Genomic DNA, 18,480 nt, shown 5'->3' on the forward strand with positions numbered 1-18,480 from the left:
CAGCTAGCCAGGAGGGAGTCCGGGAAAAAGGCTGGAACTGCCTAAGAGGCAATAGACCATTGTTTTGGGGTGTGCAAGGAGAGGGGATTCAGAGCACCGACTAATCAAGCTCCAGATATGGGCTCAAGCCGTGGCTATCAGCAGGGACACCAGAGACGGGCATGAAATGCTAAGGCTGCTGCTGCAGCCACCAAGAAGCCTGGGTGCAAGCACAGGTCACTATCCACACCTCCCCTCCAGGAAGCCTGTGCAGCCTGACACTGCCAGGGTCCTGTGATCCAGGGACAACTTCCCCAGGAGAACACACGGCACACCTCAGGCTGTTGCAATGTTACTTTGGCCTCTGCCCCTGCAGACTCGTCCCACATTCTGTACCCTTTCCTCCCCCAGCCTGAGTGAGCCAGAGACCCCTAATCAGTGGCTACTTTAAGCCCATCCTGTCTGAATGAAGAACAGACGCCCTACACGCAGAGGCAGGGCCAAATCCAAAGCTGAACCCCAAGAGCTGTGTGAACAAATACGAGAAAGGGAAATTTCTCCCAGCAGGCTCAGGAGCAGTGGATTAAATCTCCACAATAAACCTGATGTATCCTGCATCTGTGGAATAACTGAATAGACAATGAATCACCCCCAAATTGAGGCAGTGTACTTTGGGAGCAACCACAGACTTGGCCTTTGCTTTCTGCATCTAATTTCTTTCTGGTTTTATGTTTATCTTAGTTTAGTATTTAGATTTTATTATCATTGGTAGATTTGTTTATTGATTTGGTCACTCCTTTCTTTCTTTTTTGGTTTTCCTTACTTTTTATGTTTTTTATGTTTAATATTTTAATTTTTTATTTTAATAACATTATTCTATTTTATTTATTTTTTCTTCCTTCCTTCCTCCCTCCCTCTCTCTCCCCCTCTCTCTCTCTCTCTCTCTCTTTCTTTCTTTCTTTCTTTCTTTTTCTTTCCTTCTTTCTTTCTTTCTCCCTTTCCCTTTTTCTCCCTTTTCTTCTGAGCCATATGGCTGACAGGGTCTTGGTGCTCCAGCCAGGTGTCAGGCCCATGCCTCTGAGCTGGGAGAGCCAAGTTCAGGACACTGGATCACCAGAGACCTACTGTCTCCACATAATATCAAATGGTGAAAGCTCTCCCAGAGATCTCCAACTCAATGCTAAGACCCGGCTCCACTCAACGACCAGCAAGCTACAGTGCAGGACACCCCATGCCAAACAACTAGCAAGACAGGAACACAATGCCACCCATTAGAAGAGAGGCTATCTAAAATCATAATAAGGTCATGGAAACCTCAAAACACACCATTGGAAGCAGTCCTGCCCATTAGAAAGACAAGATCCAGCCTCATCCATCAGAACACAGGCACCAGTCTCCTCCACCAGGAAGCCTACACAATCCACTGAACCAATCTTAGCTATTGGGTGCAGACACCAAAAACAACAGGAACTATGAACCTGCAACTGGCAAAAAGCAGACTCACAAAACAGTAAGTTAAGCAAAATGAGAAAACAGAGAAACACACAGCAGATGAAGCAGCAAGGTAAAAACCCACCAGACCAAACAAATGAAGAGGAAATAGGCAGTCTACCCAAAAAAGATTTCAGAGTAATGATAGTAAAGATGATCCAAAATCTTGGAAACAGAATGGAGAAAATACAAGAAACATTTAACAAGGACCCAGAAGAACTAAAGAGCAAACAAACAATGAGGAACAACACAATAAATTAAATTTAAAAAAACCTCTAGAAGGAATCAATAGCAGAATAACTAAGGCAGAAGAGTGGATAAGTGACCTGGAAGATAAAATAGTGGAAATAACAACTGCAGAGCAGAATAAAGAAAAAAAGAATGAAGAGAATTGAGGATAGTCTCAGACCTCTGGGACAACATTAAATGCACCAATATTTGAATTATAGGGGTCCCAGAAGAAGAAGAGAAAAAGAAAGGGACTGAGAAAATATTTGAAGAGATCATAGTTGAAAACTTCCCTAATATGGGAAAGGAAATAGTCAATCAAGTCCAGGAAGCACAGAGAGTCCCATACAGGATAAATCCAAGGAGAAACATGCCAGGACACATAGTAATCAAACTATCAAAAACTAAATATAAATCAAAAATATTAAAACAAGCAAGGGAAAAACAACAAAAAACATACAAGGGAATCCCCATAAGGTTAACAGCTAATCTTTCAACATAAACTCTGCAAGCCAGAAGGGAGTAGCAGGACAGTTTTAAAGTTATGAAAGGGAAAAACCTACAACCAAGATTATGCTACCCAGCAAGGATCTCATTCAGATTTGATGGAGAAATTAAAACCTTTATAGACAAGCAAAACTTAAGAGAATTCAGCACCACCAAACCAGCTTTACAACAAATGATAAAGGAACTTCTCTAGTTAGGAAAGAGAAGAGAAGGAAAACAACTACAATAACAAAACCAAAACAATTTAGGAAATGGTAATAGGAACACATATATCAATAACTACCTTAAACGTAAATGGATTAAATACTCCCACCAAAAGACGTTAACAGGCTGAATAGATACAAAAACAAGACCTGAACATATACTGTCTGCAAGAGACCCACTTAAGACCTAGGGACACATACACACTGAAAGTGAGGGGATGGAAAAAGATATTCCATGTAAATGGAAATCAAAAGAAAGCTGGAGCACCAATTTTCATATTAAACAAAATAGAAATTAAAATAAAGACTATTACAAGAGACAAAGAAGGACACTATATAATAATCAAGGGATCAATCCAAAGAAGAAGATATAACAATTATAAATATATATGCACCCAACATAGGAGCACCTCAATACATAACGTTAATGCTAACAGCCATAAAAGGGGAAATCGACAGTAACACAATCATAGTAGGGGACTGTAACACCCCATTTTCACCAATGGACAGATCATCCAAAATGAAAATAAATAGGAAACACAAGCTTTAAATGACACATTAAACAAGATGGACTTAATTGATATTTATAGGACATTCCATCCAAAAACAACAGTATACACTTTCTTGTCAAGTGCTCATGGAACATTCTCCAGGATAGATTACATCTTGGGTCACAAATCAAGCCTTGGTAAATTTAAGAAAATTGAAATTGTATTAAGTATCTTTTCTGACCACAATGCTATGAGACTAGCTATCAATTATGGGAAAAATATGTAAAAAATACAAACACATGGAGGCCAAACAATACACTACCAAATTACCAAGAGATCACTGAAGAAATCAAAGAGGAAATCAAAAAATACCTAGAAACAAGTGACAGTGAAAACACGGTGACCTAAAACCCATGGGATGCAGCACAAGCAGTTCTAAGAGGGAAGTTTATAGCAATATAATACTACCTCAAGAAACAAGAAACATCTCAAACAACCTAAACTTACACAAAAAGCAATTAAGGAAAGAAGACCAAAAACCCCACAAAGTTAGCAGAAGGAAAGCAATCATAAAGATCAGATCAGAAATAAATGAAAAAGAAATGAAGGAAACAATAGGAAAGATCAATAAAAGTAAAAGCTGGTTCTTTGAGAAGATAAACAAAATTGATAAACCATTAGCCAGACTCATCAAGAAGAAAAGGAGAAGACTCAAATCAATAGAAGTAGAAATGAAAAAGGAGAAGTAAAAATTGACACTGCAGAAATACAAAGGATCATGAGAGACTACTACAAGTAATTATATGCCAAAAAATGGACAACCTGGAAGAAATGGACAAATTCTTAGAAAAGCACAACCTTCTGAGACTGAACCAGGAAGAAACAGAAAATAAAAACAGACCAATCACAAGCACTGAAATTGAGACTGTGATTAAAAATCTTCGAACTAACAAAAGCCCAGGACCAGATGGCTTCACAGGGGAATTCTATCAAACATTTAGAGAAGCACTAACACCTATCATCTCAAACTCTTCCAAAAAATTGCAGAGGAAGGAGCACTCCCAAACTCATTCTATGAGGCCACCATCATTCTGATACCAAAACCAGTCAAAGATGTCACAAAGAAAGAAAACTACAGGCCAACATCAATGATGAACATAGATGAAAAAGTCCTCAACAAAATACTAGCAAACAGAATCCTACAACACATTAAAAGGATCATACACCATGATCAAGTGGGGTTTATCCCAGGAATGCAAGGATTCTTCAATATACACAAATCAATCAATGTGATAAACCATATTAAAAAATTGAAGAAGAAAAAACATATGACCATCTCAATAGATGCAGAAAAAGCTTTTGACAAAATTCAACACCCATTTATGATAAAAACCCTCCAGAAAGTAGGCATAGAGGGAACTTACCTCAACATAATAAAGGCCATATATGACAAACCCACAGCCAACATCGTTCTCAATGGTGAAAAACTGAAACCATTTCCTTTAATATCAGGAACAAGACAAGGATGCCCACTCTCACCACTACTATTCAACATAGTTTTGGAAGTTTTAGCCACAGCAATCAGAGAAGAAAAAGAAATAAAAGGAATCCAAATCAGAAAAGAAGAAAGAAAGCTGTGACTGTTTGCAGATGACATGATACTATACATAGAGAACCCTAAATATGCTAAAGGAAAACTCTTAGAGCTAATCAATGAATTTGGTAAAGTAGCAGGAAACAAAATTAATGCACAGAAATCTCTTGCATTCCTATACACTAATGATGAAAAATCTGAAAGAGAAATTAAGGAAACACTCTGATTTACCATTGCAACAAAAAGAGTAAGGTGCTTAGGAATAAATCAACCTAAGGAGGCAAAAGACCTGTATGCAGAAAACTATAAGACACTGGTGAAAGTAATTAAAGATGATACAAACAGCTGGAGAGATATACCATGTTCTTGGATTGGAAGAATCAACATTGTGAAAATGACTATATTACCCAAAGCAGTCTACAGATTCAATGCAGTCCCTATCAAACTACCAATGGCATTTTTCACAGAACTAGAACAAAAATTTTCACAATTTGTATGGAAACACAAAAGACCCTGAATAGCCAAAGCCATCTCGAGAAGGAAAAATGCAACTGGAGGAATCAGGCTCCCTGACTTCACACTATACCACAAGCTACAATAATAAAGACCATATGGCACTGGCACAAAAACAGAAATATAGATCAATGGAACAGGATAGAAAGCCCAAAGATAAACCCATGCACATATCGTCACCTTACTTTTGATAAAGGAGCCAAGAATATACAATGGAGAAAAGACAGCCTCTTCAATAAGTGGTGCTGGGAAAACTGGACAGCTACTTGTAAAAGAATACAGAAAAATAAACTCAAAATGGATTAAGGACCTAATGTAAGGCCAGGCACTATCAAACTCTTAGAGGAAAACATAGACAGAACACTCTATGACATAAATCCTTTTTGACCCACCTCCTAGAGAAATGGAAATAAAAACAAAAATAAACAAATGGGATCTAATGAAACTTAAAAGCTTTTGCACAGCAAAGGAAACAATAAACAAGACAAAAAGACAACCCTCAGAATGGGAGAAAATATTTGCGAATGAAGCAACTGACAAAGGATTAATCTCCAAAACATACAAGCAACTCATGCAGCTCAATATCAAAAAAACAAGCAACCCAATCCAAAAATGGGCAGAAGACCTAAATAGACGTTTCTCCAAAGAAGATATACAGATTGCCAACAAACACATGAAAGGATGCTCAACATCATTAATCATTAGAGAAATGCAAATCAAAACTACAATGAGATATCACCTCACACTGGTCAGAATGGCCAACATCAAAAAATCTACAGACAATAAATGCTGGAGAGGGTGTGGAGAAAAGGGAACCCTCTTGCACTGTTGGTGGGAATGTAAATTGATACAGCCACTATGGAGAACAGTATGGAGTTTTCTTAAAAAACTAAAAATAGAACTACCATACGACACAGCAATCCCACTACTGGGCATATACCCTGAGAAAACCATAATTCAAGAAGAGTCATGTACCACAATGTTCATTGCAGCACTATTTAAAATAGCCAGGACATGGAAGCAACCTAAGTGTCCATTGACAGATGAATGGATAAAGAAGATGTGGCACATATATACAATGGAATATTACTCAGCCATAAAAGGAAACAAAATTGAGTTATTTGTAGTGAGGTGGATGGACCTAGAGTTTTTCATACAGAGTGAAGTAAGTCAGAAAGAGAAAAAACAAATACCATATGCTAACACATATATATGGAATCTAAAAAAAAAGAAAAGGTCATTAAGAACCTAGGGACAAGAAGGGAATAAACACGTAGACCTACTAGAGAATGGACTCGAGGACACAGGGAGGGGAAAGGGTAAGCTGGGACGAAGTGAGAGAGTGGCATGGACTTATATATACTACCAAATGTAAAACTGAGCTAGTGGGAAGCAGCCACATAGCACAGGGAGATCAGCTCTGTGCTTTTCGACCACTTAGTGGGGTGTGATATAGAGGGTGGGAGGGAGATGCAAGAGTGAGGAGATACGCGGATATATGTATATGTATAGCTGATTCACTTTGTTATAATGCAGAAACTAACACACCATTGTAAATCAATTATACTCCAATAGAGTTTTAAAAAAATTAAAAAATAAAAAATAAAGCCACAATACAAGGCCTCACCAAGACAGTCCATATCCTTTCCAGAGTTCTAATCGTTATTGATAGTGATCAAGGCACTCATTTCACTTCTCACCATATTGCTGAGCTCTGGAACAAGGTAGTCAATGAATTTTCATCTCCTTTAGTAAATGGATGCAGGCCTCACAAAGTGCCATTATGGCTTTAAACAAGTTCAAATATGGCATATTTCACTCAGTCAGACACTAACAGTGAATTGTGATGAAGGTGATCATCTTTGATCTTTAACTGCTAACAAGTTTCAAGCTCTCCTCCATCCCCCAGTTTCCCTTTTGCCTGATATCTGGGGCAAGCTGACAAGAAAGCCTGTGTGCATCTCCTTTACAACCTTTGGGAAGTTCAAACCTCATCAGCCCTGACCATCATGTGGGGGCTTTCACTCCAACACCACCCCTATAAAACCCAAAGCCAGTCAGCTTTATTTGCTCCCTTAAGCAATTTTAGATCTGCTTGGATCCAGTCTTGGTTACTGCCCTGCTCTTCTCAGAAAGCCTCGTTATATGAGTAATACATCCTTTTGTACCCTCTTGGTCTTGTGTGGTATCATGAGTCTTGACATCTGAATGGGGGATCCTGTTCTATCTGGTGACCAAACATGGCTTCAAATATAATTATAGAAATAATAACCAAAAAATTAAATAATATGATTATAAATACATATGATAATTACATTTTCCTTACCCTAAAATGTTAGGCTCAAAGAAATAAGAGTTTCCTTTCTAACAGGCACACAATTAACAGAGTCACTTCTGCATATTGACATTAACACAATCATCAGTTTTAAGAGTAAAAGAGCTCTCTTTTCTTTTCAATTGCTCTGTATCTAACAAGTGATGATAAAGAGCAAATATAAATATCAAATTAACACACATTTTGTGAACATTATTTGTCATTGTTAGATAAGTAAATTCAATATTTAGAAAAGACTAATCATTGAATTTGATGCAACTGTACTGTTAAAAAATAAAGTGTCATACACTTTAAATATAAAATATAAATAGCCTTGAATGACTGTAAGAGTTCATTCATTACTGAAAACTTCATACCAAGAAGAAACAGAATGCCAATAAAATGATTTAGTGACTTAATGAGAATATAAAAAGAATCTCAAAACAATTTGTCACTAAAATATGGGGAAAATTAATGACAATAAATTACTGAATTAAGTATAAAGACAGGTAACAAAAACATAAACTATGTAAACAATGCTGACAAAAATAGGTCATTTGAAAACACCTAAATATAAGATCAGAAGGCAAATGGTCAACAACAAGGGATTAATCTCCAAAATATACAAACAGCTCATGCAGGTTTATGTCAAAAAACCAAAACAACCCAATCAAAAAATGGGCATAACATCTAAAAGGACATTTCTCCAAAAAAGACATACAGATGGCCAAAAAGCACATGAAAAGATGCTCAACATCACTAATTATTAGAGAATTGCAAATCAGAACTACAATGAGGTATCACCTCACACTGGTCAGAATGGCCATCATCAAAAAAATATGCAAACAATAAATGCTGGAGAAGGTGTGGAGAAAAGGGAGCCCTTCTACACTGTTGTTGGGAAAGTAAATTGGTACAGCCACTATGGAGAACAGTATGGAGGTTCCTTAAAAATCTAAAAATAGAATGACCATATGACCCAGCAATCCCCCTCCTGGGCATATATCTGGGCAAAAACATAATTCAAAAAGATACATGTACCCTAATGTTCATTGCAGCACTATTTACAATAGCCAGGACATGGAAGCAACCTAAATGTCCATCAACGGAGGAATGGATAAAGATTTGGTACATATATACAACAGACTATTACTCAGCCATGAAAAAAGAATGAAATAATGCCATTTGCAGCAACATGGATAGACCTAGAGGTTATCATTCTAAGTGAAGTAAGTCAGAGAAAGACAAATATCATATGATATCACACATATGTGGAATCTAATTTTTAAAATGATATAAATGAATTTATTTACAAAACAGAAACAGACTCACAGATTTTGAAAACAAAGTTATGGTTACCAAAGGGGAAACGTGGGGGAGGGAAAAATTAGGAGCTTGGAATTAACATATACACACTACTCATATAAAATAAATAGCCAACAAGGACCTACTGTATATCACAGGGAACTCTACTCAATATTCTGTAATAACCTATATGGGAAAAGTACCTGAAAAAGAATGAATATATATATGTATAACTGAATCACTTTGCTGTACACCTGAAACTATCACAACATTGTAAATCAACTATATGCCAATAAAAGTTTAAAAAAAGGCAAATTGTCAAATATATGCCTGAGTTTTAAAGGAGAATATACACAGAGCAAAAGAACGGCTATCAGTTTTAACATAAAAGATGAGACTAGTCAGTTAACCTTCCATATGCAGGTCATAACTATATTGGTGCACCTTAAAAAGTCCACATATACATATATATACACACATATATACATTTATATATAGTGTGTGTGCATCTTAGTTTCAATCCATTTTGCTTTTTCCTTCTAAATTCTAAGGCGACCTAAATTTTTAAAGACTACTTTTCAGACAATAACAGTTTACACAAAAATGTGACAGATATATTGTAAAAATAAATTGCATTTTACAATCATTATGTGATTTCTTAAGTCTATAAGATGGAAAGGAAGTACTGAATTTAATGACTATAATAAGAATTAATGAGATAGTTGTTAACAGATCAGTTTTAATATAATATTGTATGTAATAATGTAATGTAATATAATATTACAATAAAGTTTGAAATTAATTAAAAAAAAACTATAACCCTATATTGTAGGCAATGTCACAGAGAAAGATGTTTCTAGATTGACTGGAGGAAAAATACTACAGTGGGAGATAGGATAGAAAATGGATGCAAATAAGAAACAAATATAAAATATGTGGAATTGGGAGAAATGTTTAAGATGATGACAGCTAATTTAAAGATAAAACAAAACAAAAATACACAAAAGGTTTTAGTAACTCTATGTCCCTTGTACAGAGTAGACTAGACTGACAATAACTCTGTGATTTAGGGATTCATGACTTTGAAACCTATTCAACCAAGAGTCTACACCAAGAACAAAAGATGTGAGAGAGGGCATCTTAACTGGGAAATCTAAAAAGGAAAACCTGAAGTGGTTTTCATGCACACTTCCAAGATCCCACTGTGAAAGCTAATCTTGGCAAAGAGTAAGCTTTGTATCTTAACAAATATGCATTCATAGTGGGTCTTTTAGGAGGTGAGACTATCTGGAAAGCTAAACACAAAGTTAAGTCACCACAGACTATCCTTGGATTTCCTCAATATGATTTACATGTTGGAATTCTCCAAGAAATCTGAATGTTAGTTTACATTCTACACAGTAAAGAAGGACTTACTTAAGCAAGGAAGGACTCTTCCCTAGGGTCTGCAGAGGGAGTGTCATGCTACTGATACCTTGATTTCAGGGGCCTAGCCTCCAGAGCTGTGAGAGAATAAATCTCTGTTGTTTTAAGCCACTAAATTTGTAGTACTTTGTTATGGCAACCCTAGGACACTAATATATTTCTTTTACAGATACTCCCCATAATGTAAAGAGTGGGTGATAGAAGGGGAAAAGGGGAGGGAGATCAGAAAGTGGTGATAATTTCTCAAGGCAATATTCCATGTGAAACTAATGTAGGTACGATACTAATTAGGAATCATTTCTTCTGAATTAAAGAGGACCTCCAGGTTTTTAAAATCCCATCTCCTTACATTGCTTCAAGGATCTTGCTTTACTAATTGGTCCATCTAAAATCTTCAATTTTGCCCACCCCCACTATTGTTCTCTTGAGCTTTAAAATTAAAACTCCATTATCTTCTACCCCAAGAGAAAACAGACAAAAACAAACATTAGCCTCTGACCAGTATACTACTTTAGCTATCACCCTAACTCTTTCTGTTTTATCTCAGCCAAAATTATTGAAATAGAGGATCACAACATTTTTCACAATTTTACTAACCACCCCCTCCCTGCAATATGATTTTGGCCCCTACACTATAGGTATAAATACACAATATTAATAAAAATATTTTCCCTCTAACAATGTCAACAGTTTTCTTATATTCTAAAGCATCTTACCTATACCAAATTCAAAATAATAAAATTGTCTGCCATGTTTTTGGCACTTAAAATTAATGAATGAAGAACTTTAGTAACCAAACCATCAGGGGAAACAACTTATAATTTAAAATTGAAAGATGAAGGAAAATTAAAACTTATTTTATTAATAGATAAAGTAGGGCATTTTTTGTTTTTGGCCACACCGTGTGGCACGTGGGATCTTAGTTCCCCAACCAGGGATCAAACCCATGCCCCCTGCAGTGGAAGTGCAAAGTCTTAACAACTGGACTGCCAGGGAAGTCCCAAGTGGGGTATTTTTAAACCAAAAAAATCCAAGTGAAATAGTTTAATTGTTAGAAGAAAGACAGCAAAATATCAATAACTGATCCATAATTGTTATTTTTCTAAGTATTTAAAACAACTTGAATCCTTCAGAATGAGTATTACCAAAGTAACCCTAATAGCTGAAGTTGAAATGAAATCCAATGATGCTGATGAAAGCGTTATGAATTGATGATTCTCTTATCTAGAAAAACTGAAAGATAGGAATTCACCGTCAAAATAGTATTCACTAAATCAACTAGTAGAGTCATGTTATGTGCACATTTAATTGATATGAATTCAAATCTACACTGGGCAAAAATAAATAAATGAAAGTAATTTGGTACTAAGTAAACTGTAAGAAACCAAACTAGCTCATCTGGTATTATCTGAACAAACTGTTATCTTTCTAACACTGGAGGAAAAATGTCCTGTTAGAATTATTGAAATAATATGGCTTACAAAAAACCACGTAGATGATCTTCTATGGTTGATTTAAGGTATTTCATGGGTAATATTGATTATATGTGATTTTCTCCTTACATAATGACCTTAGAACCTTAACCCTTATAAAAAAACTGCAATCCCAATATACGAACTGAGTGTATTGACAGATCTTATGCTAAATGATTTTAAGAATTATATTCTAAGAGTGTCAGCATATAAAATATATGGAAGAAGAAATGATTATAATTTGGGATAAATGACAAGAAAAGGGAAAAAGTGAGAAGTGATATGCTATGAAGTGATACCAAAAAGTCATAAAACATAACTCAAAGTGGCAACAGAGGGAAATTATGGCAAAGAGAGAATGAGCGGAAGAAGAAGCAAAATAGAAATTTGATCTGCAGAGATCCAGTAACTGTTGCTTGATTATCTCACATTAAAGAGGTAAAGGTAGGGACAGGAAGAAATCTATAACGATCAGTAGTTTTTAATTCCTCTACTCTGTTCCCAGAAAATTTTAAGTGATCAATAGGTGGTTGGATAGTCACTAGAGATATAAAGCACAAAATATTTGTTTTCATGCTTTAATTACATAAAAGAAATGTTTTATTTTTAGCCAGACTACTCTTAAGACCCTAGGGCAATCCAGGTCATTTTATTTCATCTTTTGGGGGCGATGGGAGTGCCTATGAATGTGAACATAAAAAAAGTGTGTCTGGGCTTCCATGGTGGCGCAGTGGTTGAAAGTCCTCCTGCCCATTCAGGGGACGCGGGTTCGTGCCCCGGTCCAGGAAGATCCCACATGCCGCGGAGCGGCTGGGCCCGTGAGCCATGGTCACTGAGCCTGCGCGTCCGGAGCCTGTGCTCCGCAACCAGGAGAGGCCACAACAGTGAGAGGCCCATGTACCGCAAAAAAAAAAAAAAAAAAAAAAGTGTGTCTGTATATGAACTCGTGTATGACTTACTATATGTTATTATACCAATCACTTATGTATTTTTTATTTAATTATAAAATAACTCTAAGAAATAGACATTTACCACCTCTATTTCAGAGATAAGAAAAGACTCAGGCAGATGATGTAATCACTCCAATGAAAAAGAGTAAATTGAGCTGTGTTCTGAATCCAGAAATCTGACTCCAAAGCTGGCATTCTTAAACCCAATAGTATGGACTATGTAAGATATCATATATACACATATATATATTTTTTTCTCATTTATTACTAACAACAGCTCTGCTCCATAGACATAATGATCCCTGCTTTACAAATAAAGAAACTGAGTCTCAAAAAAGATTATGTAACTTATCCAAAGATATATAGCTAAGGTGTGACAAGCTGAAATTAGAATTCAGTCAGACTCTATGAGTAGTTTGAAATAAAGAATGATGCAACATTTATAAAAACAAAATCAGTTTCCTTACTAATAAATTAAAGTGCATTTGATTTTACCCACAGATAATCCAAAAGGACTTGTTTAAAAAAAATTAGTGTTAGAAACCACCAATTATTAGTTGCATTATTTCATATTAAGATAATTAAATTTAACTTATATTAACTCTGCTAAAATAAAGATTCCATTCATTAGGAATCTATTAATTTAATTTTATTTTAATCAGTACTTTTTTCTTCTCTTTTTGAACATACATGCATACATGCATAGGGTATGGTAAAATACCTCCAGGTGACCAAATGTTTATGTGTCAGAAAAGGAAATGCCTGATTTTCTTCCTTTTCATTCCTTTGATTGCATGACATCCCAAGAACAGAGTATAAAAGAACAAATTAATGGTTTCCAAAGAGGACTCAGATAGCCATGCAGTCTTCTGGACTAGCATTGCTAGGATTCTGTCATCAAACATGTAATATTTTTGGCATCTGGGGCCTATAAACCCCTCTAGCAAGGGACGGACTCTCTTGGGCACAAAAGACAATAAAATAAAATAAAATAAACACGATTAAGTGGATGACGTCTTTCCTTCTAAACCATTGTTCTCTTCACAATTAAAGAACTCAACTCTGATTTAACCGATCAATATGTTAAGAAGAAGAAATAGTTTGGAGAAAAGAAATAGACACCTTGCTAATGTTAACATCATCAATTCTATTTTAAGGTTAAAATAAAAGGTTTAGTACTTCCCTTCTGATGACAATGTTCTTTTAAGTAAGTTGAGGATCTTGGACTTGTTTCAGAACAGAGAAAAGGAGCGTATATAGAGCATATATAGGTATTATCTCATTATAAGAAATTGGACTGGAAGCATCAGCTTATTTTATATATCAGCAGAAACATTAAGTCAATATGTGATCCAAAAATCTTGATATGATCAAATCTATGTCCTTCTGCTATAATACTTTGTCATCCTGACTCAGACATTCATTTCACAGCAAATCCTTTACCATGTAACACAATGCTGTAAATCTAAATTCTAGAAGTCTAAACTTTCAGCCTCTCTCCAACAGTTTACTGCTCACTAAATTTCCTTTGCCTATCCAGCTGGACAGAGTTAAACCTGGGTTAGATCCAGCTGGATTTCAGATCCAAAACCTTTAGAAGCTAGGTAAGTGACTTCTAAGACTTGTGATCAGGGAGATGTGAAGGCAGCAAAGGACACATTGTCTTCTCAGTGCCAATGCAGAACAGATTGTCAGGTTGACAAGATGAGCTGAAATGTCCTTTGCTGTCTTTTTATATTCCTTGCTGTCCCAGAAACTAGGTGACTAAAACCAAAATCTTTTCTTTCTGGAAATGTGTTAATAAAGTATAAAACTGATACGATTGTTTTGTACATTTATTGTCATTATTATAAAGTTCTATATTTGATGTTATGCATATTTTGCAGAGCAGACTTTGCTTTATGCTCTGGTAATTTCCCATTTTAAGAAATTCCAATATGAAGGCACTTGCAAGGTTACTGGATGTACTTATTTTTAAAAATTAAAAACAATCCTGTTTTCATTTTTATATTGTTGTTCACCTGTGCACTTGACTATAAATTCAAAATGAGTAAAATAACCTTAAAATTTTATTATTACAAAGCTACTATCTAAAAAAAATTGTAAAGTACTTTATGAATAGTAAATATTTTCATTAAAAAACAACTAACATTTTGATAGCATATAGTGAAAATAAAGCATGTCTGGAATGATACTTTATACGATGAGATGTATCTTACTTACCAAACTCCTTGGGAACTGCTATAGAATAAACACAATTATGTCCCACACTGTAATTTTTTGGATAGTTTGGTGATAGAACAGTGCCTTCTGAACCTGTTGAACGACTTCCACAAGGTGCTGGAAATAAAAAAAAATGTTTAAAAAATATTATTTTTAGAAAAACATTAAAAAATTCATACTATGACTATTTTCATGCTATAAAAATTATGGCTACTGTATTTTAAGGAATATCATTTATTTCCATCTTTTAGCAAGGTTCCCACTGTCAAATATTTTAAAAATCAAAAATTGTGCACATGCAATAGAAAGCTTCTTTTTAAGTGTTCAGATTTACTCTTCTCAAAAACAAAGTAATATAATAATGTTGCAATGGTGCTATCTATCTCTAAAGGTAATAATGGTGGCCTGCTTTCATTTATGATAAAAGTATAAAGATAATCATCCTTTTTATAATGATGAGAAATTACACATGCAGTGGGAAATTGTTTTACTCACCACCGGGCTTTGAAACTCTACTCAAAATCACCTTGATTATGCTACCACCAACTGAGGTACTTCTATACACAGGACAGGGATGGCTGTACAAACACATTCATCCACTCATCTAAGTAAAATGTTCTCTCACCAATCTCTATCTGCTTATGGTTTACATTTAAATCAGAAGAGTTGCTGATGGTGCATAGAGAGAGACATTATTGCTACCTCAGCCCCAAATGTGCTACGTTCCTAAAAAAGATGAGGGTGAAACCAATGTTTCTGGAAAATTTGTAGATAGTTGTTCTGTTTTTCACAAGATAGGTGGATGCTTTGGGATTTGTAGCTCTGGAGCACAGAGGAAGATCTGGGCTACTAAAGGAGTTATAAGTATCAAAAGCAAAAGATGATAGTTGATATTATTTAAATGAATGAGATCTCCCAGAAAGGTACGTAGAATGAGAAAAGATGGCCAAAGAGGAGGTCAGAGAATGCCAAGGTAGAATTAGTGAGAGTGTGGCTACAAAGAATTTAGTCTCTTGGGAGCCAATGGGGAGGAAAGTTTCAATTAAAAGAAAGTGTTCAAAACCATCGTGTTGCAAAGTGGTAATAAATGAAAAAGGAATCTGAGGTGGCTTGGCGGTCTAGAGGATTAGGTAGCAGGGAGCTACTTCTCTATGCCTCTGGTCTCCTCCAGAGAGGCCAGTTTGCCTAGGCTTGCTGGCCTGCTGGCTCCACCCCTTACCCCATGGAGATGGAATGATGGATGAGCCCAGGACAGAGATTTTACTTCTCGTTGGGAGCCATCCTGCCTGTAAAGCAGCTTGCTGGTCTCCTCTACAGCCTATTTAAGGGTGAATCTGTTAAGGGGGTGGCCGTGGTTGTTGGGCGAGACATGCAGCTGCATAGGAAGCCCATTGTTACCGCTCCTCAGCTTTATCAATATTAAAGCTGATGGTCTGCCTTCCTTCAGCTTATCACTTAATTCGCCTTGAATTTGTGTAGGGAGGAGTCCCTTCAAACACCAGAAAGGAACTTTTTGGTATTATTGATACAGTAGTTTTAACCAGAGCCACTTTCTGCAAATTACAGCCAGCAAACCAAATCCAGCCTGTACCAAAGGAAGTTTTCACATTTTTAAAGAGTTTAAAACAAACAAAAAATAAATCAGAATACATCACAGAGACATATGTGGTCAGCAAAGCCCAAAATATCATCTGGCTCTGTACAGAAGAAGTTGCTAACCCTTGAACTAGAGTAGAGAGGGGTAGCTAGATTGTAGTTGGATGAAAAATAAGTGGTTTATAAAGAGATACAAAAGCAATCAGAATCTTAACCATAAACAGAAGGAGAATGTAGGGAGTAGTTGGGGGAAGATGCAAAGCTGAATGAGTTTTTGTTATTGTTGTTTTGTTTAACAGGGAGGACTGAGTCATTAAAGAGGGAAAATCTGGAGCACTGACTTAGAGGCTTGGGAAAGATCAAAAACTAAACTGGAGTGATTACGTTTAGAAAGCATTAATGACAGTCCTCTGTGACTTGAGAAAAAGAGCTGAAGAAGACTGAAAATACATAGGTTTAGGCTTTATGCTGGGAATTTATTGGAGTTAATGCCTGATTTTCCTTTTAAAGAGAGCTGAATGCAGTGGTGTGTTAGGTGGCTTGAGAAGAGTCATGACAGTTTGAAAAGTTCAAAACGTTTGATGGATTTCTGGCCAAAGCTTAAAGATACAGCAATATATTTAAAACACACACATACAAAGCAAACAGTGAGTTGTACTGAGTTGGGTGGCTAATGAATGTTCTACCTTTTTTCCTTTTAATGTTCTATAAAATGGTAATAAATAGTTAGAATTAAACATAGTAAAATTAGAACTCCCGAGAACACCAAGTTGACAATGATGATAATAACCAAAGAAGCACTGCTCTCATCGCTCATTATTGTTTGAGATTAGTCAGGTGTATTCTTATTTCAGCACTGATAACTTTATTCAACTGATAATAGTACTGATGAGAGAATCACTCAAGAATAAGCAGCATGTTTTATGTTAATTTTCTTTCTGATTTTAAGGTGCTCCAAAATGACAATACTTTGAATGTACGTGACAAAAGCTCTTACTTTTATATTTTGAAAGAATGAATAGAAATGAGAGCTTCTGACTCAAGTTCAGCTTTGTGACTTAGTTATGAACATTCTGCCATTCTACATTACTATGCATCTGATAGCCTCAATATGTTTTGAATATTTTATTTTGCATAATGGACTTTTGGGACAGCTCTTGTTAAAAATCTCATTTAAAAATATGAAGTTTTTTAACCACTAATGAATATATACAAGGTTGTAGTATAATCACAGCTCTTTATGGTAACTAACATTATGTTAGTTTTTGTTATTTGTACTGGTAGCAATAATTTTACATTTTTTCTGGTCAGTGCTTACAGCATGGCCTAATTTATAGTCAATTATGTTGCATATTGTGGTGACTGACAATATTTTATGCAGTATGTAAATAAGGGAAAATTCACTATGCTGTGAGGTACAGATATATTGTAATCTGTTTTATGTTTATAAAAATCTAAATGGAATAATGACTAAGCCAGGCCAGCTTTACTAATTCTTGTAATGTTGGTTCCTAGAAGCTTTCTGTATTCTTTCTCCCTGCTTTAATTTCATTTTACTGGCTAGTACAGAAAAGGTCAGCCGTTATCTTTCTGGCTCTATTAACAATCAGTAGAAGATAAAAGCAAGACAGGACTTTTAATTCTATGCTTATTTTTGCCATTTGACTATACCTGTGGGCCTTTTGTCAAATTGGCTATGTTTTTCTAAACAGCCTATAGCCATTGTAATGCAAAGAACTCACCTGTTCTTGATTATAACTTATGTGATACATATGATTACTCTTAAATCTCTATTTTAATAGCATTTTTGTAGAACACATGTATTATGAGAAGAAATGGTTCTGTGATTAAGTTTAGGAAATACATGGGTAAAATAAATAGGCTTCTATGCTATGAGACTTAACTGAGACTTTAGTAAGGTTTGGGGAATATCATACTTGTTCTTACAAACTTATTTGATCATGGAGGCTCTCTTTCATCTCACAGGACCAATGTTCCTCAGAACATACTTTTCGAAATGCCAAACTGCTAATTCTAAAATGTGCTATCGCTTTGACAATAAGTCTAACATTTATATTGTTTGCTGTAATTATGATTTCACAGCACTAAAGAATTGTGTTTTATGTATACATATAAAACCTAAGTGGGTTTTTTTTTGTTTTTTTGTGGTACGCGGGCCTCTCACACCG

General features: G+C 35.6%; 1 protein-coding gene across 3 annotated transcripts in view; it reads right to left on the reverse strand.

Moving 5' to 3' along the window:
- The window catches only part of CSMD3 (CUB and Sushi multiple domains 3), a 1,097,518-nt gene that overhangs the window by 225,461 nt on the left and 853,577 nt on the right, over window positions 1-18,480 (reverse strand). For all 3 annotated transcript variants that reach the window (XM_060116495.1, XM_060116494.1, XM_060116493.1), the window contains one exon: window positions 14,696-14,812. In XM_060116495.1, coding sequence (XP_059972478.1) covers window positions 14,696-14,812 — 117 coding nt within the window. The remainder of the gene's footprint in view (window positions 1-14,695; window positions 14,813-18,480) is intronic.

Source organism: Mesoplodon densirostris, chromosome 13 (genome assembly GCF_025265405.1).
Source record: "Mesoplodon densirostris isolate mMesDen1 chromosome 13, mMesDen1 primary haplotype, whole genome shotgun sequence".
NCBI lineage: Eukaryota > Metazoa > Chordata > Mammalia > Artiodactyla > Ziphiidae > Mesoplodon > Mesoplodon densirostris.